Source organism: Ciconia boyciana, chromosome 20 (assembly GCF_034638445.1).
Source record: "Ciconia boyciana chromosome 20, ASM3463844v1, whole genome shotgun sequence".
Lineage (NCBI taxonomy): Eukaryota > Metazoa > Chordata > Aves > Ciconiiformes > Ciconiidae > Ciconia > Ciconia boyciana.
This window is the reverse complement of record NC_132953.1, coordinates 2222006-2248616: the sequence shown is the minus strand read 5'-3', so window position 1 is coordinate 2248616 and position 26611 is coordinate 2222006. Positions and strand designations below refer to the sequence as shown.

General features: G+C 39.5%; 1 protein-coding gene across 15 annotated transcripts in view; it reads left to right on the top strand.

Annotated features, from left to right (window-relative positions):
- Window positions 1-26611, top strand: part of ZBTB44 (zinc finger and BTB domain containing 44) — an 82562-nt gene that overhangs the window by 22400 nt on the left and 33551 nt on the right. For 9 of the 15 annotated variants that reach the window (XM_072884406.1, XM_072884409.1, XM_072884414.1 and 6 more), the window contains exons 2-7: window positions 1288-2357; window positions 7002-7086; window positions 12649-12812; window positions 15169-15469; window positions 24199-24502; window positions 25226-25497. In XM_072884406.1, coding sequence (XP_072740507.1) covers window positions 1340-2357; window positions 7002-7086; window positions 12649-12812; window positions 15169-15469; window positions 24199-24430 — 1800 coding nt within the window. In that variant the 5' untranslated portion in view covers window positions 1288-1339 and the 3' untranslated portion in view covers window positions 24431-24502; window positions 25226-25497. Of the gene's footprint in view, window positions 1-1287; window positions 2358-7001; window positions 7087-12648; window positions 12813-15168; window positions 15470-17600; window positions 24021-24198; window positions 24503-25225; window positions 25498-26611 lie in introns of those variants that run through there. The other 6 variants (XM_072884417.1, XM_072884404.1, XM_072884416.1 and 3 more) reach the window with 6 other exon arrangements.

The following is a 26611-nucleotide window of genomic DNA, read 5'->3' as shown; positions in this document are numbered from 1 at the left end:
CAACGTTACCGAGATGGTATTTCTATATCATGTTAATTGTGTGAGTCATGTGGAACACAGAAGACTTTTCATGGAAGCTTGGAGGGGCCTTAAGAAGGTGAAACATGGTGGCTTATGTTTCCTTTCCAGTGAAATAATTCAGAAATAGTTGGACCAAACCCAGGAACTGATTTTCCTTGTTCGGAGATGCTCTGCTCTCTGCAAGTAGAGAGCGCCTTGGTGGCTGCAGAAGTTCTGCTGCAGGGGCAGGGGACGTCTAGGCATACTGCACCTGGCTTGGCGCAGCATCTTTCCCCTGTGTATTGCAGAGGGAGTGAAACGTGGATCAACTTCATCCTCCTCAAATCAGAGGCATTTACTTTTCAGCTACTGCTGCAGCCTTAAAACTTGCAGACAGTGTGGGGCATACAGTTCCTTCTGCTCCTTCAAGACCTTGCACAAAAACCCTGCATTTGCTCCCACACGTAGGAGAGAACTGGTCCCCAAGATGGCAGTTTTGTATTTTTCAGAAGAAAGAAATTGCCCTCCTTGTATTATTTATCACATATATAAAATCAATTTGTGTGTATTTGATTTAAACTTAAACTTTCCTTTGAGGTTTATAATCCATTGTGTTTTTGAAGGATTTTTCAATAACTTCTCATCCTAGTCCAAAACTATTTATTAAAAGCAGCTTTAGGCAATCAGTACCTGCGTTACAGCAGGAAAGCAGAGCTATTGGCAACTGTTATTGTATGTTTACTAGCTTGAACTCTGTCCTCTGAAAATTCATGCTGTAGTTTCTCTAAAGCTTTTCTGGTATTAAATACCTTCTCTGGGAGATTTGCTTGCTCCTGCACACTTGTAAGTGGACCCAAGCTAATGTCTTTTCCACTTAAAAGAAACATTCGACAAAGTCTGTCAGGTTTAAGAACTGTGAGCGATAGTTTCGTGAGCCTAGAAAATAAAAATATAGGTTTCTTACACAGATGATGGTTTCAAAAAGGCTTTCTTTTTAGTATTACAGACATTTGTTTTTCTCTAAATTGTGTTAGGACTTTGTTTTGAGTGTGCAGTAGCAGAAACGTGGAAGATGATGTTAGCGATAGATTGCAAATAATGTGGTCTGCGTTTTTTAAAATTACAAGTAGGTAATTGCATTTCTGTCGAGTTAGTCCATTGCACAGTCTGGATCCTAGAAAAACCTGACCCTAGAGAATCCTGCTGATCATACAGAGTCTTGTAATCATGAAGCCACTTCACTTTTGCTTTCGGAGATGAAAATGACAGTTTTCCTCTTTGTTTTAGGACCCCTGTGATCTCTCGTATGTGGAAAGAACGCTAGCAGAAAGGTGAAAAAATGGGTGTTAAAACATTCACTCATAATTCCCCTGCTCACAGTCAGGAGATGCTGGGAAAGCTCAACATGCTCCGCAACGATGGACATTTTTGTGATATCACCATCCGCGTCCAGGACAAAATCTTCAGGGCGCACAAGGTGGTTTTGGCAGCCTGCAGCGACTTCTTCCGTTCCAAACTTGTTGGCCAAGCGGAAGACGAGAGCAAGAGCGTGTTAGACCTGCACCATGTCACAGTGACTGGTTTTATACCTCTTCTGGAATATGCTTACACAGCAACACTATCTATTAATACAGAAAACATTATTGATGTGTTGGCTGCAGCCAGCTACATGCAGATGTTCAGCGTTGCTAGCACGTGCTCAGAATTCATGAAGTCCAGCATTTTATGGAATACGCCCAACAGCCAGCAAGAGAAGGTGCTGGATGCAGGACAGGAGAACAGCGCAAACTGCAATTTTACTTCTCGAGACGGCAGCCTTTCTCCAGTTTCTTCTGAGTGCAGTGTAGTGGAAAGAACCATTCCTGTTTGCCGAGAATCGCGAAGAAAGCGCAAAAGCTACATAGTTATGTCTCCCGAGAGCCCCCTTAAGTGTAACACACAAACAAGTTCCCCCCAAGTGCTGAATCCTTCAACTTCGTACCCGGAGTCCCGAAATCAGCCCGTGGACTCGTCCTTAGCTTTTCCCTGGACTTTTCCCTTTGGAATTGATCGAAGACTTCAGTCTGAGAAGGTGAAGCAGGCGGAGAACTCTAGGACTTTGGAAATGCCTGGGCCCTCCGAGTCCAACAGAAGAATTGCCGATTACGTGACTTGTGAGAGCACAAAAGCCAGTTCTCCCCTTGTGATTGAAGAAGACGTGCGTGTCAAAGTGGAAAGGTTAAGCGATGAGGAGGTTCACGAGGAAGTATCGCAGCCTGTTAGCGCATCCCAGAGCTCTCTGAGCGATCAACAGACAGTCCCCGGAAGCGAGCAAGTGCAGGAAGATCTCCTGATCAGCCCGCAGTCTTCCTCTATAGGTATGACCATTTCTGGGGTTAGATATATGTACAAATAGGTATGTGTGCACTTGTGATTTTATTGGAGGAAGTCTGCTTCATGTTTTTTCATGCTTTACTTTTGTGAAACTGCATTTTGTCTCCTGTTTTATGAAATGTTACATATAAACCCCTGATGGGGGGGTGGGACTTGGAGCTCTTTAAGTAACTTTGCAGAGGGCAGCTAAGAAAGGTAAGCCTGTTGATAGACCTCCTTGTTCAGAAGAGATTGATAACCCCTTTTTACCGCTGGTTGCTTGACTGGGGAAAGTAATTCTGTTTCCAGTAGTGTCAAAAGGCATGATCTCAGCTGAGCTGGAACACCAACTCTGAAAGACTTGTGGCTGTAGCCACAGGGGGATAGAGTGGTACTTTGCATCAGACATAAGATCTTGTATAATCATGACAGAGAGCCTTTGTAAGAAGATTTGCAAAATAAGTGGTGGAACACTGTCATCTTAATGCCCCAGACGAAAACAAAACCACACAGTCATAATATTGAGAATCTTTCCATTTCTGTGGGATTTGGTTCTCAAGTTGCTTCTTCAAATCCTGCCAATTGCTGAGAGAAACCTTTTTTCCATGAAAGACAATTTGAAGCCAATTTCGGGTTCTTCTAGCAGGCTGTTGTTTATTAATAGCTAATACTTAAAGGTTACTGTAACAATCCTTTTTTCCTCTTTGCACAGAATGCATTGAATGGCTTTTAGTAAGTCAGAAGATAGGGGTTTTGCAGTATTTCTAGTTTCATTACCAAATTTTTGCCTAAGTCAGCTATTTTGCTTTCAGCTAAGTGGCTTGACCTGTGCTCGGTAGAGTTTGTTTACTGAAAGGTTTTTAATAAAGCCTGTTTTGTTTGAAGACCGCAAGAATGGGAAATGTACTGGTCTGCTTCATTCAAATAACGTATACATGAAAGGCTGCTTCAGTTAAATTAATAAATAAACTACGACAAAGTAAATAAAGGTAGCCTAGTAGCCTGCATTATTTGTTTTGTTTGGTCAGCGTAACACCGTGCCTTCTCTGAAGAAAGTGAGTGTTAGACCAGTCTGACCATTCCAGGACTGCAATATATAATCAGTGTTGTTAAGCTATTCAGGTAATACTCACTAGAAAGAAATAAAAATATTTTCCATTTCTCCAGTCCTTCAAGACTTTATGTTGTTGATTTTGTTTGTCGGTTTGTGTAGTTCGTGTTTTAGATCGGTAATGCTTTTTCCAAATGAAAATGTTTTATTTACTGGAGACAAAGCTGTTTAACTTTTCTGAGAAGCAGACTTAATATCAGTTTAACTATAAATCTTTAAATGTAGTTTGCCAAAATAGTGCATAAATTAAAAACTAAAAGAAACAATTTGTTTCTGGGTAGTCTCCAGGAAAAGCGGTCCTTGTTCAAGAAGAGGTTTGGTTTGACGCAGTTTTTAACTCATTATAGTAGGAACTTTGGAAAGGCCTCGCCAGGGCCATGTGATAAGAGATGCAAATTATTTTATCAACATAATTGTACCATCGCAGACAAAATTGAACAAGTAGAAATAATTATTAGAGAAAGTTAAAAATAGCATATCAAGTGAAAGGAGGGAATTTTACCAAGTATAAATATCATACCCAAGCAGCTTAAGAGAACAGACCGGGTGTAAATTCTAGATTACAGATGAGTAGCGTATGGTCTACGGATGTTTTCAGAGGACATCTCTTGGAGTTAGAAATATCAGAAACATTGTATGGTCAAAAGTGGCTTGAATGAATTGGGACATGAGAATGTGAGACTAGAACTGGATTGTAGAGAGAGGTGGCACTGAACGCTGTAAAATCTACTTTTCTAAGAGACTCTTAGTGTTAAAAATTACTTTGAAACATACTCCAATAGCCAGGCACCTTACTGAATTCTGTTCTTGCTTTAGCCAGTTTCCTGAAACGATTTCTATTGACAAGCAACTTTGCACATCCATCTTCAAAAGATATCTGTTTTGAAGCCACATGATGTTTTTGGGAAAGTTTTCCATTTTCTATTTCCTATTCTAGGTTTTGTACCACCGAGGTCTCGTACCTGGCCATTTGTACGGCATGGGGCAGAGGATCTTAGGCTTTAGTGATTATAATGTTTAAACTTAAATGTCTGTTATTGAGGATATTAGTACAGCATGTTCTTCCTTCAAATGGCTACAGAGAGAAAAAAAGAGTGCTAGCCCCAAACCTTCAAAGTACAAATCTGTTCTTTGTCCTTGAATATGTATGAATTAATATTTAGTGGCCTTCGCGTAACATTATTAACTATCCTCATAATAGTTTTTATTCACATTTTGCTATAAAGAGGGACAGTGCTCTTGTTTTTTAGCACAGTTCACATGTACCTAATATGTGATAAGGCACGCTTTGTAGCTAGAAAGCACTTTTTACCTTCCAAAGCTGTGTTTCCTTATGCAGTAATGTAAGAACAGTAAATAGAGGCAGCAAGATATGTTAAAGTACAGCTTCCTCTTCCCTGAACATATTTTCCTCGTATAATTAAGTATATTTATCTCAATGTTTTATAGTGCATTTATAAAAGCATTCCTGCCTCTCTTTCTGATACTGCAAAAAGCTCTTATTCACTCTTTGGGCAATTTCAAGAATTGTTCATTTGCAATTTATTATACTTGGAAGCACTTTATAATATGGAAGGAGACGTGAAGCAGGGCCTTGATAAATAAGTCATTATGGTTACAACAACAGCTATGTCTGAGAAGATATTTCCATAACTCATTAACGCTGTTTCCATTTGAGAGGTGAAGGCTTAAAATTAAACCTAAGAGCAATTGGGCTTATTTTTCAGGAGACTTTCAGTTAAGTAGTTCATGAGAAAGAAGGATAAATCAAAATGGGATTAAATTTTGTCACTTTATAGATTGCATAGTTGCTGAATTTCCCAAACATAGTTTGTCAGCTTGTAGCAAAATTAAAAATTTTTATTCTACTAGTGTTATTTTGAAACTGCTAGAGATGCAAGTTTCCTCCCATCACTGGCCCCATAACTGGTCATGTTAAGACAATAGTCTTTCACTTCGGTAAGGTTTTGTAGAACTCACTGTCCTTTATAGGGACAGCCTTTTTTGGAGACAGTGCTCTCATTCTTTTTGAGCACGTTTTCTGCTTCTCTTTCCCTGTCTTTGTTCCTTCTCTTTGGTTTCCATTTTGGCTGACACTTGTCATCGTAGACCTAATGATACTTGATTTTCCTAGTGAGCTTTAGAGAGGGTTTCCCAAATTCAGATTGCTCATGCACCACTCTCTTAGAAAGCAGAATTATTTTTACCATAGCAGCAAGAGCAGCTCCTAGCACTGTGCTAAGCTGCGCTCGTTCTCAAGACGTAGGTGTAGAGAGAGAAATTTCATTCCCCCATCTGTTCTCCTCTCGCGTGGATTCGGCGGTAGAGACCCAAAGGCTGCTTGGCTGTTCAGAAGAGTTCAAGGGGTCCTTAGTATTCAGTCTCAACGGAGGGAAAAGGAGGCAAGATGGAATTACTTCTGCACCACTTCCAAGTGACATTCATGCATGTGTCATGGTTTGGGAACCCCTGTTTTGGAGAGGAATGGCAGCAACTCTGATCCTTTTGAAATTTGGCAGAGTTCAGTCATTCATTTTTATCATCTCCCATTGCACCCGTAGACATCATCAGAGGAAAAGGAGGAATGCGAGGAGATCCAGTCTGCTCTCTGCACTCAGCTTAAAGACGGAACCTCGCATGGTTTATCTAAATGGTCACACGTAACCAAACCAGAGGATTTTTTCTTATCAAGGGGTATGGTTGGCGGGGGGTGGGTACCAGTTCTTAGAATTGTTTTAGTACTGTACTGCCAACTTCCCTCTCTGTTATGGTGACATCAGGCCAAAATAACCTTGCTTAATATGCCTAAACAAGGGTTGAACGCCAAACTCCAAGTGGTGATGAGGGAGGCCCGCCTGAGCAACAGCCCCATCAGGTGAATGAAGTTGTAGTTTTGCTTTAGTGCTGCATTTACCTTAGATTCTGTTTCCAAAACCCACTTGAGCTACATTTGCTTGATTGTTGGTGCACTGAACAAAGCTCTGGAATGGTTTTGTGTATACGTTTCTCTTACAGACAGATGTTTGGTCTCTTTTGTGTTGCATTTCTAATTTCTCAGAGGGCTCTTCCTGCCTCAGCATCTCATCAATAAATGAAGGCATTATCAATGAATATATATATATGGAAGATTTGGAACACAAAAGCAATGTAGCGTAGCAGGTTTGAACTCTATTGCTCAAGAATTCTTGAAAACTGATGATATAGTCCCTTTAGGTGAAGGTAACATTTCTGTTTTACAGTGTTTTGAAAACTCTGGCTGTATTTAACATAGATTCTTTCCATTTTCTAGGTGTGCCAAATATTTGCCCTTTATTGAGTTGTCCATTTACTAGATAATCTGTGCAGAGGAGAAGTTGAGTCGGAACACATTGCTTCTGGGTGTTCTAAATGATCTTCCCAAGACAATTCTAGTATCTTATCACCCAGGAAGCAGTGTGTCTCAGAGATTTGGGAAAGCAAGCTTTATGTGTATTTACCTGCCCCCCCAACCCTTTTTGAACACTTATTTGCATTAAATTGCCCTTTTTTCTTTGCCTAGGCTCAATAGATGAGGGGGTTACGGAGGGATTACCCACACTCCAAAGTACCTCTGGCACTAACGCTCATGCAGATGATGATGATCGGTATGTACCAATGTAGTGTGCAAACTGTTCTGCAGCAAGTGCAGTGCTGTAATTAACCTACCCAGCCTTAATCCCAGAATGTTTAGTTGTTTGTACATCTACTTCTCTGTGTTGATCAAGGTACAATCAGTGCCTGAAGGATCAGATGCTTTAGAAGAATGTAGGTGTTGAAAGTCAGAATTTGCTTACCTGTTGCTTTTCATTTCTTGTCTATTTCCAGGCGACACTGGTGAAGACAGATATTCATGTTTTTGCTTTTTCTTCATCACTGCTCTTTATTAATAAATAATTAAAAAATCTTTACTGTGAAACAGGTGTGGTAGTTGAATGCATGCTAAAGCTGACGTAAAGCCCCAAAAGCAACAGAATGAAAACACGTACCTAGTCTTGGCTTCACCAGAGTTTGCTGTTGCCATAAACCAGAGAGCAGGCAGAGCAGCCTTAAATCTTTTCTCCCAAACTTTCTGCATGTAGCTTCTTACCAAGATGCTGTCTCTCATTTACTGTAAATATTTAGCCGTCTTTTGCTGTGCTGGGATGAGTGAGTTATTAAGGGAATCCCTTATAAGGGAAGGCTGGCAGAGAAGGCCGAACTAAAATGGGTCTGTTCGGTCAAAGATGTATCGTAGTTCTGTTAGAGCGAAGTGATGTACCTGCAAGTGGCATACAAGGGTACACACAACTGGTTTGACTTTTATTTCTTTGCTTTTGTGCTGTGTGTCAAGTATGGCGTATAGCTAGCTATTCCTTTCTAAGCAAAATTTTTAAAGTATCGACAGGCTGGCTTTTGCATAGTATTTTGTTAGACAAGTGGGTCTGAGGAAGAAGTGTGAACCTTTGGGAGTTGTTCCAGAAACTGTGTCAAGTGAAACTCCCTATAGAGATAACTATCAAGAGCTGCATTTTCACAGCTCGTAAAATCTTTCCTGCCATTTCCATCTCAAACCTGTCCCATTGTAGGATTAAATCTGCAGGGAAAATAACTGCCTAGATAAGATTTTTTGTATGTCAGAGAAGATTTTATCTATCAGCTAACAAACCTCAGTATAAAAATAATACCCAGCACTTAGGGTTTGAATTGATAGTAGGAGCACATGTTGCATTAGAACTAATCCAGGTTTTTAACGCTATAATTCTAAAGTCAAGTAGCAGCTATATTTTCAGCAGTGGATTATTTCAGAAATTTCGTCTAAAACTGCAGAGCAATATATAAAATCCTTTTAACATACTGAAAATTCCCACTAAAATATCTCTTCCATGCAGAGAAGGAAAGAATATTTGCCTTAGTTTATGCCAAGTTTGAAAATAGTCTCAGAGTAACGGAGGCATCAGCAAAATGAACTAGAATTTGCACATTGTTTCTATGACAATAAGGGAACTAATAGTTATGGGAATTTATGAGAATTTTAGACTCCAGAAGTAAAATTTTCTACCAAATGATTTTTATAAATTCAAATGAAAGTGCCAAGACTGTACGTATTCCGTGAATGTGTAAAATGGTGCTTTCAGGTCCTAAGAAGTTTTTTTTCACATGTGTGCATGTATATGCCTGTCAGGATGGCACAGTGCATTCTGATACGCTGTGACAGGCCTTCAAGCCCTGGACTTTTGAATTCCCATTTCAAGTACAGGATGGGCACATCAGCAAATAAATATGGCCTGTCATTCACTGTGCAGCAATTTGGGCACACAGTTTTGGGTGCATAAAATGAGATAATACCAAATTCTGAATAAAATCAAACATTCAGCTCTAGCTGAATCAAATGAAAACAGGATTAGTAAATCATATGGATGGAGAAAATTTCCCTCACTTTTTGTTTGGTATTTTCTTTAATGCACCTTTAGTTTAAGTCCAGATTGTACATTGCTTTATTGGTAGAGATTCTCAAAATGTCAAAATCAGTTGTGAGTGGACAATGGAAATGTATATTGAAAAATATTTATTTGAGTATGTATTTATTATATTTCCATTCATAAAAAAGAGCAAAAGACTGTTCCATCTGAAGGTCTTTCAATATGACATCCTTATCACTATGGAAAGAATCATAAATGTTTCAAAATTTAGGATATCTTATCTCTTGAGTTTTTGTGTTAGATAATTAACATAATTAATGGATCCTCTTCCATAGTCAGTGTTTCATAAACAGCAGGTCACATGTAATCGTTGTCAGCTTAATAGGCACGCAGGAATCTGTTAAGTATTAAAACTACTGTTTCACAGTGAAGTCTGATACATTCTTTCTCTGATATTTTGCATTTGGATTGCAATACACTTTTCTAGCATAGATCTGTAATTCAGCTGTGGCTGGTTTAAGAGTTAGTCTCTGTATCAGTTCGTGGCTGCATTTAAAAAGGAGTTGCAAAGGCTCAATTATAAAAGATCTCTCTGATCCAACGTAATGAGAACCTCCACTTTTCTAAAATGATTGTTATTTACAGATAGAGAACACTTCTAGGCTCACTGAGCAGTCTGGCATTCACATTTGTCAGAGTTTAGTTCTACATTGTTAAATACGTATATAATCTCTTGTTGAAAAGAAGAAGAAGTTGCAAGTAGAATACTTTAGCGTTACAGTGATAACATTTTAAACCTATCCCTTTATCTAGCTGTTACAGAAATTCTCTGAGATGTTAGACGAATCTCAACTGTTAAATGCCACATTTATCACAAATTGCAAGTCATGAAAAATTGAGTATATATGGGGGAAAAGAAGCAGGGGAGAGAAAATATAATTGTGTTTCAAATGTAATTTCTTCATTGTGCTAAGGTCTGCAGTTATGTCACCAACAGGTATTTCAGCCTGCTTGCAGTGTAAGGATGGAAAAAGACACGCCAGTCACTGGTAGCTGGAGAGCCTCGTGATTCCCATTTTATCTGCTTTAACCAGCCTTTCTCATCATGAAGCTTTTATGTAGGAAAAAAAACAAACTTCATTTTAAATTTCTTCTAGGGAGATTGTCCCCATAGCACTTCTCCTTTCTGTTTCAATTGCAGAGAAGCTGGCACCAGTACAGGCTTTGAGGATGAGCTAGCCCGAGAAAGCTGAAAACAAAAGGAGAGCTGTGGCTCCTAATTTCTGCCCTAGTTTGAGTGTTTCCCTAGAAAGCTCTAGGAGCACAATGCGCTTTTGCCTCTTCACAATCCCCTAACACAGGAATGAGGGAGGAAGGACCTAAGAAACATGTTACCAGAAGATGAAGTTGTCTATAAAGCGAGTTAAATGTTGTCACAAAAAAAAAAAAAGTAATTCTTATTTGAGCACACTAGATGTGTCTATCTGTATGTACATCTAAGAGCAGGAGTTCTTGCTGCCCAGCCAGGCATCCCTTTATCACCCCTGCATTGCAGCTGTCACTTCTGTTGGCACATAGCTGTGAGAATTTTAATTGTGAATTCTCCAGTCAGCTGAGCGCAAGGAAACCTTTTCTGAAGGGATTTGCCCCTTAGCCAGACTGCATGACATTTGTCAAATACCAGATGAGGGGAAGGTTGTCCATCCTGGGCCCAAACCACTTTGGCTATTTGATTATTAGGTTATTATGGCAGCTGGACTTCTGTGCCTTATGCTTTTTTTGCAATGTTGTTGGTTTTTTATTATTTAATTTTGGATAACAGACCTGTCTGTTAGTTTATGTTGATGGAGTTTTCATTGGTAAAGCAGAAAGCATGTGGTCATGCCAGCTCTAGAGACAAAACCAGTGTTTCCACATCTGAGCAGAGTAAAATCTGTTCTTTATCTAGTGATCTGCTCATGAAGAGGAACAGGAGTACCAGAGTTTATGTCAGAAATTTGGTTAGACAAATCAGAACCTATGTTTAAAAACACCCTCATTTATTTCAAGTGCATTTGGTGAGCCATCAGTTGGCTTTTTTAGACCCATAAGTGCCCGTGAACTACATTCTGCCAGGCCCAGGATATGAGCTGGTAATTTCCCTCTTGCAAATATTCCCTTTAGCAAAGATCCACAAGTCTGTCAGCATGTATCTTTTCCACAGCTCTCTAGGACCCTACTGTGTATAAAAATAAGTGAAGGACAATAAAATTTCTTCCTTAGAGCAAATCTTATTCCAGTTCCATGTGAGACCAGAAATCCTTATGGGTTTTACAGACTGATTGATACTAAACTTCTGCTGGAAACTCTCTTATCTTATGTGTATCGAGAGACACCTGGTGCTCTCTCTCTCCAGCTAAATTTTACAACTAGAACTTTTGCTACTGAGACCCATCATTGTGCTCAGAATTCAGATACCCAGTTCTCACAGTTGTATTAACATCCATTTGCAGAGTAGATAAAGACAATTAAGGTACTGGTTTTAAAGAGATGATCCTAGTTCTTGTCCTCCTGTGCTGATCTGGTCTGTGGATTTTTGTGTAGGAAAATGTATTTGCGCAAAGTACATGTTTCGTTCCCATGAACGTTAGAAGTCCACAAATTCAGCCTAACCTCGAAACCAACAATCGGGGCTCGAGATGGAAGCAGACCAGCAAAAGGATTTGTTCAGTTAGAGAGGCTTTCTGACTACGTGCAACAGGAGACATCATTGTACTTTTTTCTCAAGACATTTCAGACGTTACAGTTTAGTAAAACTAAAATTGCATTGTTCTGGCCATGGAATATTCAGGGTCAGAGCAGTTCCCTGCTGCCAGTGACGTCTGATCTTCCATCAGACTGTGAGCAAGCTGAAATGTCTATTTCAACAAAAAATGTAGACCTTAATGCTCAGGAAAGGGAAACCCCAGGTAAGTACAAACTCCTATTGTTATTATGTTTGTACCAGCAGATTTGTTTTTATTTCACTATGCCCTTTAGTGAAGCAAGTTCCTTGCCAGAGGACTTGGATTATAACAGTGTCGTTTCCTTAAACAGTTTGCAGCTAGAGGCTATGTAGGAGCAATTAGTCAGTTTTAAATAAATTACTTTGAAAGTTAAATTGTTTCTTTATTATAGTCTGTGTGCTGTTTTTTAAATGCAGCGCTTGAGCTATTCTCATAAAGCGTATAGAATCAGACAAGGAGCAAGTATTGATTAATTAGATTAATATTTTAAAGTTGGAAATATGTAATTGTAGATACTAATGTTTGTTCATTGAACTTGGATCGAAATGAAAATGAATCGGCTTTAATTTCATTTGTAAATACCACTGAAGCTGCAAAATACTCCGTTACTTTCCAATTTGCTCAGTTCTTTAAATTCTTCCTCAGGGACTGTTTGCTGATTGTAAATCATCGATATGCTTGAGAAAATGCCCATGCCTGGAAAATAAAGTCCAGTTTGCAGCTGGTGCTCAGACTTGTTGCCCAAAGAAACAGAAGTCAGAGGTTGTTCTCTGGTTTTGTTCAGATGTGCAAAGTCAGTGACTATAAGACTTCAGGTGCAAGTCAGACGCATTGCCGTAGAGGCAGAGATTTCCAGCATAAATACAGATCTCAACAGAAATGCGAAAGGCCAGTCATCGTCTTCTTCTCATACACAGGTGTTCAAGGTTCACATTTCCATGGGCAAGGCTTCTTATTTTTTCTCTCTAGCTTGCTTGTAAATCAGTGAATTTTTTCTTTGTAGTTTGGAGAACGTTCAGTATCCCTACCAACTCTACATTGCTCCTTCTACCAGCAGCACAGAGAGACCCAGCCCAAATGGTCCAGACAGACCCTTTCAGTGTCCAACCTGCGGGGTCCGGTTCACTCGCATTCAGAACTTAAAACAACACATGCTTATCCACTCAGGTAAGAAACGTTACTGTTTCCAAGAATTACTAATTTATAGATTCACAGAGGTTTGCTCACTGTGCAGCAAATATAATAATGCAACTCTTTTTTAATCACCTGCCAAGTGCTTGAGAACTGATTTCAGAAAGATTGGGTAGAGGTATGTCTCATTGAATGCTTGTTTTGATACATCCAATCTGACTGATAGCTCTACTCACGGATGATTAGCGTTTGTGTGGACTGAAAAAAATCTGATTGCCTGAAACTCATCAGAATAAGTAATTTTCATGATAAAGATTGGAGATGAAGTGAAGTATCCTTGGCTTTTTTATTATACTAAAGAGGTGATGTAGCTTGAAATTCTTCCTCTTACATGTTGTAATTGTCTGCTGTGTTTTAGAGGAGACTTGCAGATAATATAGAAAATATTATCTATCTTATGTCCTTGCATTGAAGAATGTTGTACGCCTTTGGATCTCAGAATTTTTGGAGGGATTGCAGGACAACCGAGTTGGTTTGATAATCTATTTAGCTACTACAGATAGTACAAGTAGCAAAAGGTTTGTGTGAATGCCTCCTCTGAGTCTTGATCCCCAAACTGTTGCATTCATTTTGATTTCTAACCTAAGTATGAACTCCTAACGTCTTTGCTATCAGTGTTTTTCAAGACTTGTCAGCATTATCTGGCAATAGCATTGGCATTTTAGTGAATGAAGGGAATATTAAAGGGTTATTGCACTTGAGCGCTAAGCCTCGTGGTTTAGCATCTCCTGGTTTGAGCTTGACTGTTACCTGCACACAGATGCTGTACCGTTTTTGGGCAGAGCAACCGTAATTGTCAAGGTGTAATTTTTTCACTGTCAGCAGTTATTTGTCAAATCCCTTCAAGCAAAATGACTGTACTATGTTTAGGCCAGCAGTAATAATATGTGTTTGATACTTAAAAAAGCAAACTTTGTGGGCATATCAGGTGCGAAATTATCCCAAGCCCATTGCTAAAGTCTTTAACTGACAGCAGACAGACAGGCTTCATCAAAGCATCTCTGGCCGACCTGTCAACTGGCAACTCCTGGGCAAAGTTGGGAGAGATTTGAATAGCTGTTTGAGAGTAATTAGCATGCAAAAGAAACTCTCAAAACTTGTAAATGTTGAAAGTGTTTTCACATAAGCAAAATGGCTGAAGAGATTTTCCTCAAACTATCAGAGGAAATAGATGCCCTTGGACAGTACGAAAGCATGAAAAGTTTTAGCCCCACAAGACAATATTCTAGTATATTAACTTGTTTTCATATGCTTAACAAGGAGTTTCAGTGTAACCTTAACTACAGCTTTCTCTGTATAAAAGCCCCAATTAAAAGTTCAGCTCCCACTTTGAACATAAGGAAAGCAGAGTGAAAGACTGGTGGAATTAACAGCCTGGACTGGTGCACATTCAGCCTTTTGAAAAAACCTTTTTTATTCCTTGACAGCCCTATTATGAATAGAGCTCCATATTCTGGATTCTTGGCCTCATGTTTGGATTTCCACACTTTCTGGAGTTCACACTTTTTATTAAATCTTAACTTTTGGGTGATTCAGTCTTTTATGTTGTAATAGTTCTGTTTGGGTGTGATTATGTACTCTCAGCCACTGCAACATGTTGCAGAGCTTGTATGTTTTAGGGTTTTGTTAGTGCCTGTAATAAAGGAAAAATGAACTAGTAACAGAATTTCTAAATTAATACCAGAAAAAAATGAGAGGCATGAACCTAAACTGTCTTAGAGAGCTGTCTGTCATGCAAAGTTGCTGAAGATTCTTGTATAGAAAGGTTCCCACGCAATATAAAGGCTGCTACTTCACCCTTTTATCACCATTCCTGCTGCATTACAGGGGCATCCTTGTGCACACAGTCCCCCTGCCAGAACACTTCTCTGAGGCGAAAGGCGGCCAGAAAAAGACGTTGCAATTAAGGGCAGTCTGATAATTGCATTGTTGGGAACCAGTCTGGCACAAGAATCTCCTGAGATCAAAAGAGTTCAAAGATGGTTTGAGATGACTGCTGCATCGGATACTTTCTGGCTGTGGCTCAGGTTCTTACCCATAGTCTAATCCATGGAGGCTTCTATGTTCATTTTAAACTGTGGGGAAGAAGATGTGTAAGCATTATGGACAGGTCACATTGTTATGAAGTCTATTGGCAGTTGGTTCTGAGAAAGCGTAGCTCCGTGGTAATTGTTTCTGCCATTTTCAAGTTAACCGGAGCATTTCTTCCTAAAACAGTGCTTCGCTGTGACTGGCCACAGCTGCTGTCCTTTTGCTGTTAGAAATCTGGAAGGCTTTTGCCGGTGACCTCTCGTTACAAAAGGTGAACGTTTTTTTGCTCTCTCTTCCGCAGGCATTAAACCATTTCAGTGTGACCGCTGTGGGAAAAAGTTCACCCGAGCTTACTCGCTAAAGATGCATCGCCTGAAGCACGAAGGTAAACGCTGTTTCCGGTGCCAGATATGTAGTGCCACTTTCACTTCCTTCGGGGAATATAAACACCACATGCGGGTTTCCCGGCATATTATCCGCAAGCCTCGGATTTACGAGTGCAAAACATGTGGCGCCATGTTCACCAACTCTGGAAATTTAATCGTTCACCTGAGGAGCTTGAACCATGAAGCATCAGAGCTAGCAAACTACTTCCAGAGCAGGTGAGGTGCACAGCAAAAACCTAACAGGGAAACTTGCTTTTTTTTTTTTTTTGCCTTTTTTTTTCTTTTTTTTTTTTTTCCTAAATCATCTTTTCCTGCTTTCAGGGCAGCCTGCTGTGCCTCTCATCAGGTTGCCAGCTAATTCCAGTCAAATTCATTCTTGTGCCACTATCTGTTATATCTGATCTGTCTTACAGCATATAAGCTATATAGGAGGGCACTGAAGAATCGAGTGATATGCAGAAGCTGCTTTTGGGCTACTTAATTTTTATTTTCAGTAGTATGTATGGACAAGCTAATGGTGTTAAGCCATAGCGTTCTACACTGTAGTATCTGTGGGGTTCTGTAAATTATTTGCTATTCAAAATCTCGTACATAGCCTGTTCACTTACGTAGAGAATAGACTTATTACTTCATTTTAAGTACTTGCTTGATGGTGGGTATTGTGGAAAGATTGCATGACTCCATACCTTCTCTTTTTTCATTTTCTAGGTAACATATTACTAAATGATCAGATTAATAGGGTTTGAAATAGTGAGGGCCAGTTGGACATTTCTTGTTTATCAGGGCACAAAAGATTTGGCATACCTCACAAATGCACTTCGCTGAAGACTATTAAAAGGGTTCTGAGGCATGAGACTAGCACTGTATTCTCATACTGAAATAAATGTTTGTAACCATTGGCATTTGAGATAGAAAAATACCAAAGTGGATGAGGGAAATTGGAGGAAGATAGATCTCGCAGCTCTTAAATCTGTAGAGAGGGTGCAGCTTGGTGTGTGTAAGTCATCTGTCTTCAGCAATGCAAAAGAAATGTATTGTAAACGTTACGGCATGTACAATACCATCCCTTGGGATTGCTAGACATTATGCATTTTCCCCTACAAAACATTTCAGCATTTTGTTCTATTTGGTTATCTCAGAAGTGAAGTAGGATGAAAAAATTGCAAAACAAACCAGGAAAGCCAGTCACTTTTTCCCACAGAATATTGTTTAAAAGTACAAGTGCTTCGTATCTGTGGGTTTACACAGTTCTTGTTCTTAGCGCTTGTGCCAAAACTAGAGCGAAAACTCTGAAGGGATGATGCCATGGTTGTGGTAAGCACTTTATTGTTGTCGTCAAATTAAAGTCAGATTAAAGTATGTGATTTTAGTTGTCTATAGGCCTTCCTTGAGTTTGAATTTACCAACACTAGGTTTAGCATAGTTGATTGTGAATTTGGATTTGAAGCAGTGAATGCTGCTGTCATTTAAGAAAAGGACTGCTTTTAAATGGATCATTACAAGGAGGAACCACAGCGTACAAACGTGCATATATGTAATATGTATATACTTGCCTCAAGTACAAACTTACGTGTCTGGTGCTGAAAATTTGCAAAGAAATTTTATTTTCGTTCCGTGCTCATGCTCTGAAAATACTACTGGAGAGTTTGGTAGATTTTCTTTGGATACACTCAGCCATCAGTTGGTAAGAGTAAGTTACAGAAGCGTTGTCCAGAAAGGACTGAAACGGGAAGGAAATGCAATTCCGTTCTTTTCACAGTAGTGTGATACGTGTCAACATCACAAAACACCGCTGCAGTTGGCAACCTCCTTACGCTTTCAGCAGAACCCTTGCTTCCTCGCCTCGTGCTTCTGTGTACAGCCTGTCCGCTCTGAGAGGAGTGCTGCTGCTGTTTCTTGGGTGGATCTTATCTCTTATCTCGGTGGTGGAAAAGGCCCACATCTTTGCCAGTGCTGAACTAATTTTTGTTTCTATTTTTAAACGTTAAGTGCTCCCTTTTTTCAATGAGGTTTTCAGTGCTGTATGATGTTCCAGACGTTAACTTTCATTCTCATCAAGGTGCTACAGTCTAAATAATACGAAGTTGCTGTGTAGGAAATATGGATGCAAAACAATGCAAAATAGATGCCTGTGAATAAATTCTCTGTGTGTTTAAATGAGAACCAGGTTATAGTGCTTAGTGAAGTATGTCGCTGTGATGATCTTAGAGCAATGTGAAATGAATATCTTTGTTCTCTGTGCAATGCAGTATGTAGCTTGTGTGATGTAACTGATACAAAGAAACTGATACCGCTAATGTTTGTGTGAGAAATGACATTTCTCTTCTGTCCTTTGCCCCTCTTCTAGTGACTTCCTAGTACCGGACTACTTAAACCAGGAACAAGAAGAGACCCTCGGGCAGTATGAGCTAGGGGAGCATGGCTTTGAAAGCAACTCTTCTGTCCAAATGCCTGTCATTTCACAGGTGTCGTCAACTCAGAATTGTGAAAGCACTTTCCCCTTGGGGTCTCTGGGTGGGTTGGCAGAGAAGGAAGAAGATGTGCCAGAGCAGCCAAAGACTAACGCCACTGCTGAGGCAGCCGCAGGTGACCCTCCGAAACCGGAGCTGTCATCTATTACTATTGAATAATTCATGGTTTGGTTTCATTTTTGTTCTTTGGAAAGTGCCTGTGTTTGGTCCTGTACATTTTAATTTAATTTTTTTAAACAAAAGTGGGGAGATTTTCCCTTTTTACTTTGTAAGCTACGCTTTAAACAGAAAACTGCAACAGATGTTACATTATTTTTCATGACTGAATGATCACTTCTGTGAAAATATTTAAGACTGAATGCACAAAAAGATCTTGTCAGAACATCATGGAAGCTGTGATACACTTCTAAAGAAGAACAACTGATTCAGATCACTTTAACTATTTCTTCTTCCACAGTTAGAGCAGCTCATTAAGTTTCTCTTGCTTCTGCAGACCCTCTGGTTAAGGGAAAGAAATCAGAGGAAACCTTTTTCAAATGACAAACAAAAGGATGCATTGGAAATCATTCTTGAACAGTTTTGACTAGTTTTGAGTGGATGCTTTAATCTTCTGCATAAAATAATGACACTTCCTATCTCTGTGCCTGCTGTTTTTCAAAGCGCTTACTGTAACCCTTTTCTTGGAAATGGTAAGCATTTTTGAAACGAACAGTCACACACTTTTTAAAAACACATTGTCCCTTTTCATCTCAGATGAATCAGTTTTAACAAATCAAGTGATGTCATGCCAGGTATTCCTACTTCTTATATTCCAGTCCTTTTAGAAACTGCTTGATCAAATAGCCTGTCCAGATTTGTCCATGGAAGGTTAGGCGTGGAAATACTACGGTCAGGAGAAGTCTAATGGTGCATAATGAATTGAGGATGATAGAAAAGTATATATCCGTGCAAGCCTGACAAATATGTCATGACTGTATCTTTCTGTAGAAGGGGAACCCCGTGTGAAAATGAAGGTTTTCCCAAACTGACATTCTTAAATTGTGGCCAGATTGTTTACAGTTCTGGTCACTTCCCCCTGTCATATATACTGTATTTTTACTAATCTCCAAAAGCTAGCTAGAGGGAGTTTACAGATGGGAAAAAATGAGCTCTTTTGTGCATTATTGCACATTTTTTTGTTTATACATACGCCTGTATAGTTTCTGAGATTTTTATTAGTCTGTTTTGGACAAAACAAGCAATTTATTCTCTTCAGAGGCCAACTTTCTAACCCAACAGGGGGTTGTTTACAAAAAGCCTATATAGCGATGATGAATTGTTCCTGTTTCAAAACATTTTAAATCCTTGCCAACTCGGTTTATTAAAGGCCATTACTCCAGCTACATACGCAGATCAAGTAAGCAATAAATTGAAAGATTTGCAATTTCTTTTTTCCATATTTAGAAAAAGCTGCAAATTTAGGGTGGGGGATTTTCAGAGCAGTGAGTCTTGTTTTGCCGAGGCTGTTTGGGCTATAGTACTGCTTTGAAACCTAAATTAGGAAATACATTAGGAGGTTTGTGATTTTCTTATTTTTTCATTGCTTCTGAAGTTAACTCAGTGTTCGATGCCAAATGCCTATCGCCTACAGATGACATGCTGAGCGAGTAGGTATTACTTGATCTTAGTATTCCAAAGGCATGATATACTCCCTTAGTTTTGAATCTTGGTTTTTTTAAATTGTTGTTTTCTCTCCGGATCTGTTTTACGCAAACATGAGGAGGAAATGAAACCAATAGAGAAAGGTTGCTCCTGAAGAAACAGAAGACACAAAAGCCGTATTATATTGCAAGATCAATTTGTATTCAGTTAGCTTAGGCAGCTCTGATACTCTGTAGGTCTGAGTTGTTTCTACTAATAGCCAACTTTGGTAAGGAAAAAAGTTTATTGCCCTTTGGAAAGAGCTTAAAGGGTTTCAGTGACTTTAACAATTTTTCTCTGCTGTGTTTTAGGTAAAAAACACACATTTTAGTTAAATAGAGCGAAAACAGTTGGGATTTAAGTCCTTTCCAAGTTACTGGAATGAAGTTTCTCCACCAGAACCAAAGGGTGTTTTAGAAACATGCTGCGAAGAAGTTCTCTGCTACAATTCAGTCTTGTATGTCTACCTTTGTAAGTCTTCTTAAAAGGGCTTGAAGAAGAAATTCTTTTTTTGGGATGCTGTACTGTGAATCAGTCCAGTGTCTGTTGATGGGCTGAATTTAAAGACTAGTTCTCTTCCACTTCTGATTTCTACAACTGAGAAGCTAGTGAGACAACACAATGCCTTTTGCTGAGTTTTATCCTGAATTATACGGCTATGACACTGAACTCAAATACATAATTTTCTTTTTTTTTTCCTAAGTGTTACTCCACTTTGCAGGTATATGAGAATCCTTTGTGATTCACGTAGGAAAAAGTACTTCACACAGAAACACATTTCCAGACTGTACAGATGTAATAATCAAAGGTGGTCAGGTATAGATGGGCATTATCTTCTGTTAGAATCTGGTAATTTTCACCCATTAGATATTTTGCTAAACAGTTTATCGGTGAGGGGACGTGCAAATACAGAATAGACATATCTGGATATTGGATTTTTAAGACTTAAAATTTTGCATCAGAAGGCAAACTGCTTTCTGAATACCAAAGAGAAGGGGGAAAAAAAAAGTTAAAAAGACTTTGTAGCTCTAATCTGTTCTTCCTTGAAAAGAAATGAGTATCATTAACTGTTAACACCGTGGTGCAAGGCAAGTCATGGGTTTCATTGTTCATTGCACTGTGTTACACATTATCTTTTCAACCCTGTAGTCGCTGTGTAACATCGTTAGTTCTCACTTTTCAGTCCGATTCAACTTGAGGAACAATAGAGTTCTTAGAGGATTTTTTGTTTGTTTGTTTCTTTTAGGGCTGGATTTAATTGTTAATTTTCCTGTTTGTAATTGTTTCTTGTTAGTATCTCTTTTCTCCATAGAAGTGAACATAGATTAAGTACAAATACCGCTTTATTTCTCCTCCCTAACTTGTCGGAAGTGTTCAGTTCTTTGAAATGCTGGTGTTCTTCACAGGAGAGATGTAAAAACATAGGACATCTTCAAACAGTCTCTGTTGCTAATATGCTTAGATTCCAAATTGAATGAGATAGATATCGAACTAAGCTAGAAGAAACTTGCCTTAAACTACACTTGGGATTAAACCTAAAGCATAAATTTCTTTCAATACATTATCAGAGGGTTTTATTTTTTTTCTTTTTTCTTTTTTGTTTTCCCCTGAAAAAAAACCCCATTATTTGGTATGCATTCATATTTCTGCTTGACAAGGATCACAGAATCACAGAATAGTTGAGATTGGAAGGGACCTCTGCAGGCGATCTAGTCCAACCCCCACGCTCAAAGCTGAGTCAGCGAGAACAGCTTGCTCTGTCCAGTCAGGTTTTGAATATCTGCAAAGATGGAGACTCCCCAACTTCTCTGGGAAACCTGTTCCAGTGTTTGACCGCCCTCACTGTAAAAAAGGTTTCAGTATGTTTAGATGGGATTTCCTGTATTTCAGTTTGTGCCCGCTGAGAAAGGTCTGGCTCCATCTTCTTTACCCCCTTCTATCCTGTAGTTTGACACATTGATAAGATCCCCCTGAGCCTTCTCCAGACAAAACAGTCCGATCACTCGCAGCCTGTATGGCAGATGCTCTAGTCCCTTCATCATCTTTGTGGCCCTTACACATTGTTTAGAATTTCTTCCAAATAGCTACATGTATAATCCATTGCAGCAGTTTTCTTTGTCGATGAGTAGTCTCCAAATTCATTCACAAAGTGATTTATGTCTTGCTTTTTCATATCCTTCTCCCATGTGGCACCAATCTTTGCACTCAGTGGAAAATCCTTTCCTCACCCATTTATTTTGCAAGCAGAGTGCCTTCACTACCGCAGAACTAGCAAGGTTCTGCCGTATGCCAGGGACCCGGATTCTCGGAGTCTGTGCAGGGGTCTTTACTCCTTGCATGTTGTGTAGAGCAGTACGTCTGATAGGAACAATGGGAAAGGAAGGGATAGTTGTTTTTCCTGATTTAACGTGGTGTTTTGGGAGAGGGGAAGAAAATTCAGAAGCTTTCTATTTCCCCGCAAAGAGTGGCAGAAGAAGAAGCGATGTTTTAGCTGTGCGGGAGATTTGGCCGAGTTGTAAGGGTTTGTTTTGTTTTTCGATGCAGACACATAACACAACTCCCCTGGAAATCCATGGGGATGCCTACACATTCAGCAGATTAAGCTCCCCATCAGAACTGCTTGTCACTGTTCTTACACCACATTCAAAAAGATGTGTGTTCCTGATGATTTGCTTGTCTTACTACAGTTTGAGTTCAGTTGTCAGGCTCGCAGATACTATGGTCAGGTCTCTCATACTGAGAGATTAGTAGACTAGGTTATTGAAAATGGTTCTGGGTTCACATGTATCTTGAGTCTAAAAGGTGTGAATTTAAACTTTTTAAAAAAGTAATAGCTGCCAATGCAGTAAAATATATTTTATAAGACTATGATCCCTATATGTCCCTTACGGGATAAAATTTTATTGTTTTTAAGCTATGGTTTAAAGTTTTTATATGAGGGCTTCAGTCGCTTCTTGGTTGCTGGCTTTCCCCTCCAGCCCCAGGATGTAAGAGCACTGAGACTATTGCCGGTCTCTCTCTGAGACGAACCATGAAGCATTTTGTATGCAAATAGAATGGGAGCTTTGTGCACCCTGCAGGGATGGAGAAAATGCAGATGTAGGAGCACCTGTTGCTCCTACATCCATTGCAACTTCCACACCATCAGAATATGGAAAATAGCTAATTTTCATTCAGATCGATTATGTTCGAGTTTTGCTTACAAGGTGAAACCCGGTTTTGGAGGGTTCTCATCTCCTAGTATGGACATAATAAATTCCATAGCATCTCGATGACAGATAAGAGGGTTCAAGGCTGGACGGTGCCTCAGCCCCATCAGAGGTCCCTAGTAAATAGAGTCGGTTCAAAGTGTTTGAGGAAATGTACCATGAAAAAACAAATGTGAATTTTTTTAATGCAACAGTACTTACTGCTCTGGGTGTTTGTTAACTCAATGTGTGCTATCACAGTAATTCAGTGTCCCACAGGTCTCAACTACAAATCTGGTTGCACTAAAAAAAAAAAACCACCAAACCCCGAATCAGTTTCTGGTGCTGCCAGCCTGTGTGGCAACTGTACCTACAGTCTTCCTGAGGGTTGCTGAAGTCCCCAGAGGAGTGATTTTGTTTAACCATTCATTTAGCTGATGCATGCTTTTGATATTCTGACTTATAGCCCTGGCTACACAAAGTTCTTGGACAGCTTCTTTGCCCTGTTCCTGCAGTGCCTTCACTCTAGGTGCTGCCCTACGGTGAAACCCCGAAGAGGGAAAAAAGTAAGCTGGAGGAAAAAATGTGAATTAAATTCTTGTTGGGCTTCTTTGTGCATTTTAGTAACAGTGAAACCCCCTTAACTGTGCCAGTCTCCGGTCACCAGCCGTATATCCAGTCGTCATCTCATCCACAGTACAGCTTCTCTTGTTGATGCTGGCCACAGCTAGATTACTTGGCATGTTTATTGACTTAACAGAATTGTTTTTTGGTTTTGGTTTTGTTTTTTAATGTATACGATGTTTAAATACACTTCACATTTTATATAATACTATCTGGCTATTAGTATTTTTCAGGAACCATAGTTCTTGGTGGCTATATATATTTTTGTGACTTTTTTTGTAAACTAAGTGCCGTTTCAACGTTACAATCATTTTTAGAGTTATTGTAATCAATGTGAATATCATGTTTTTTCAAATCTGTTCTGAGCCTGTAGTGTTTGCTTTGTGATCATATGTGTAATGTATATATTCTGTATAGTTACATTGTATTGAAATACTAGCTTGTTTGATATAAGAAAAGTATGTATTGGGTACCTTTTTGCTAGCCTGGTTGTTTAATCTTTAAAAAAAAAATGTTCTAAAATACAAAAAAAAAAAATCTCCAAACTGGTCCCATTATAGGTCAAAATTAAGGGGGGAGAAAAACTAGTTTTGAGTGTCTTTGGATAGAAACATGAAGCTAAGATTTTTCATTAAAATATTAATGTTTTATGGAGTATATCTTTGCTTTGTGTCATTATTTAACTATACCAGAGTTTGTCTTACAGTACAAAAGCTTTGACCTTGTGTAAGAAGGTGCAACTCTGTTGCTAGAGCTACATTCTCTTACAACTTTTGCTTATAATGAGTCTCAAAATAGTTGAAGATGAGGAGAACTCACTGTTGCTGAAGCTGTCATTGGGAGGAAGGTAGTTTAAAACAAAATAAGCGTTAATAAATGATTGGAGAAGTTACATGAGTAAAGAGTATTAAGAATAAAGTACACATTTCTGTTTAATTTTCCATTGTATATTACATTTCCTTTTGTTAATGTTCTCTTTTAGGCTGTATTCTGCAAAAGCGGTGGGGCCATCTTTTGAACGGGGTTTTATTGATGGAAAGCCATCCAAGAATGAGCCTAATCAAATTAGTCAAAGCAGAAGATGTTTAAAAAGGACAGTAGACAGAGTCATCGTGATCGCAGCTGTGAGCTTCAAAATAGTCATGAAACAGCCTAGAGTCATGGGACTTAAAATAGATCTCTGCTCTTTCTGGCAACCCTTGCAATTAAATTAATTTGCCTCCTACAGACCCACCTGTCTGACCGAGCTGGAGTAGTGGCTGGATCAACACATAGCTAGGGCACAGGTAGGAAAATGGAAGTTTTGTAACTGCTTGGCTGAAATGATTATAACTCTGTCTGGTAGCCTATATGAATAACAAGCAGGCTGGCGTGATTAATACACTAGCAGTCAAATTGTGTTCAGCATCTGACACGGGAGTGGAAACGAAAATGGAAGAGGTGCAGAAAATTCCATGGTGCAGAGTAAGCAGCCACAATGAACCTTGGATGGGGGGGTTGAGAGTTTCTAAATTCCGAGTTCTCATTTTCCTGAGGGCCTTGCGTAGGGACAGAAGTATTTTATCAAAAGTGTAATTGGGAGAGGGACGTATCTGGTGAAGGCTTTGGGGAGAGAAGTAAGTTTGAGATGTAAAGGCTTTGGCTCTGTTGGTCTCCTGCAAAAGCAAGAATTGTGCTGCTTTGAAGACAGACAGACCCAGTTAGGAGTATGCAGTGATGCTTCGCAGACCATTACAAATCTAAAGCCTGTATGACTGTATATGAACATATACTATCATAAAGCTAAGGCAAGACTGCTAAAATGCATACCTTTGATGGATATGGAGGTTCAGACTTGTGACTCGAGCGGATTTTTCCAAAGCACAACCATATGTTTAAGTTCAGCATGAAACGTCTTTTGGGCGTCCTTAACAAAGCAAGTGTATGCTCTTGAAGTTTTTCTGTGGCTTCCTTATAGCATTTAAGCATTTTATTCCTGACAGTAATGAAGTACTATTTCTTTTGCACAGAGGAGAGTGGCTGAGATGAGATTGAACTCAAAGCTACCGAGAATGTTCTAGAGCAGGGAACAGAGTTCTCCTAGGGCTTTACTGCACCATTCCTACGTATGTGATATCCTGGTGAAAATGAAGCTGCTAAGAGAAACCTGGCTTGGACTACGTATAAAGCGCTTTTCACAAGCTGCTTGCGCATACTGCATCTCCAGAGTACTGAGCGTAACTTTGTCATCACCATTCTTAGAGCAGAGATCGCTGTGAGACCGTGAGCAAGCAGAGCCGGGGTAAGTGTGTACATGTTAGAGCCTCGGTTACAGCTCAGAGGCATGGCGGTTTTCAGGCATTCTGATCTTGGGGATCTGTTAACACTTTTTGCAGAGGAGACATGCACTCTTGAATAGCAGATTTACACTTACCAATCGTAGCCCTGATTTTCTTAGTTGCCTTTCACAAATCCTTTAGAAATAGGCCACAGACACCCAGAGTGAAAACCGTGTGTTTGAAAACCACTCTAAAGGCTTGAGTTAATTGCCTTTGATCATGAGTTGCTTTTGTCTCAGTCACAAGGTCTCCCGGTGAATATTAAAGAGCAACTCGTGGGGCATCTGCTGGTGTATCTCACTTGAACCTTTACCTCTGATTGTTGAAGTTTGAACTCTTCTACCCAAATTTTGAAGTTAATGACCTCAACGTAAGAGGGGTGCTTTGCTCAACTGTATGTTAATTTGTGTGGCTGTGCCGCTATCACTGACTCTTAGACACCCCCCCCATTTCAAATACAAACGATTGGATTTATGTGGGAGTATCTTCGAGAATGCATCTGCTGCATCTGGCTACACTGCATTCCCAGTCTTCCATATGCCTGCATAAAGCTAGATGCTCAGGCCCTGTGTTTTGTAATACTCCCATCATTCAGAAGATAACAGTTTTTTCTCACGAAGTACTGCTTGTTCCCCTGTACGCGCACGCGCGCGCACACACAATCCGTATGTGCTCATTCAGAAGGAATTTTGAACAACGACCATACAAAAACATCAACTGACCAACTCTTTCCTTGCTGCTTCCCTACAGAAGCAGCTGGTATTGCTGTCTTTTTCTTAGTTAATTCTCATGGGCTGAAACAGATTACTAGCTTAAACCTCCAGCAAGAACTTTGCTTCACTCTTCTGTTAGCCCTTACAAACTTCTCTTGAGTTTGGAGTGAAAAGGAGAGGCATGGTTTCCTGCCATCCTGTGCTCAGCTCTAAACAAGCTTCTCCTCCACAGGGAGGCAGGACTTATGGACAAGATACTAATTTGTAAGGAAGCAGATATATTTTGTGGTCTTGAGAGGGGTTTCTTTGGAGGTGGGGGACTGTTGATGGTACTTCAGTGTATTTTTCTCTTTAGTTTTTTCTC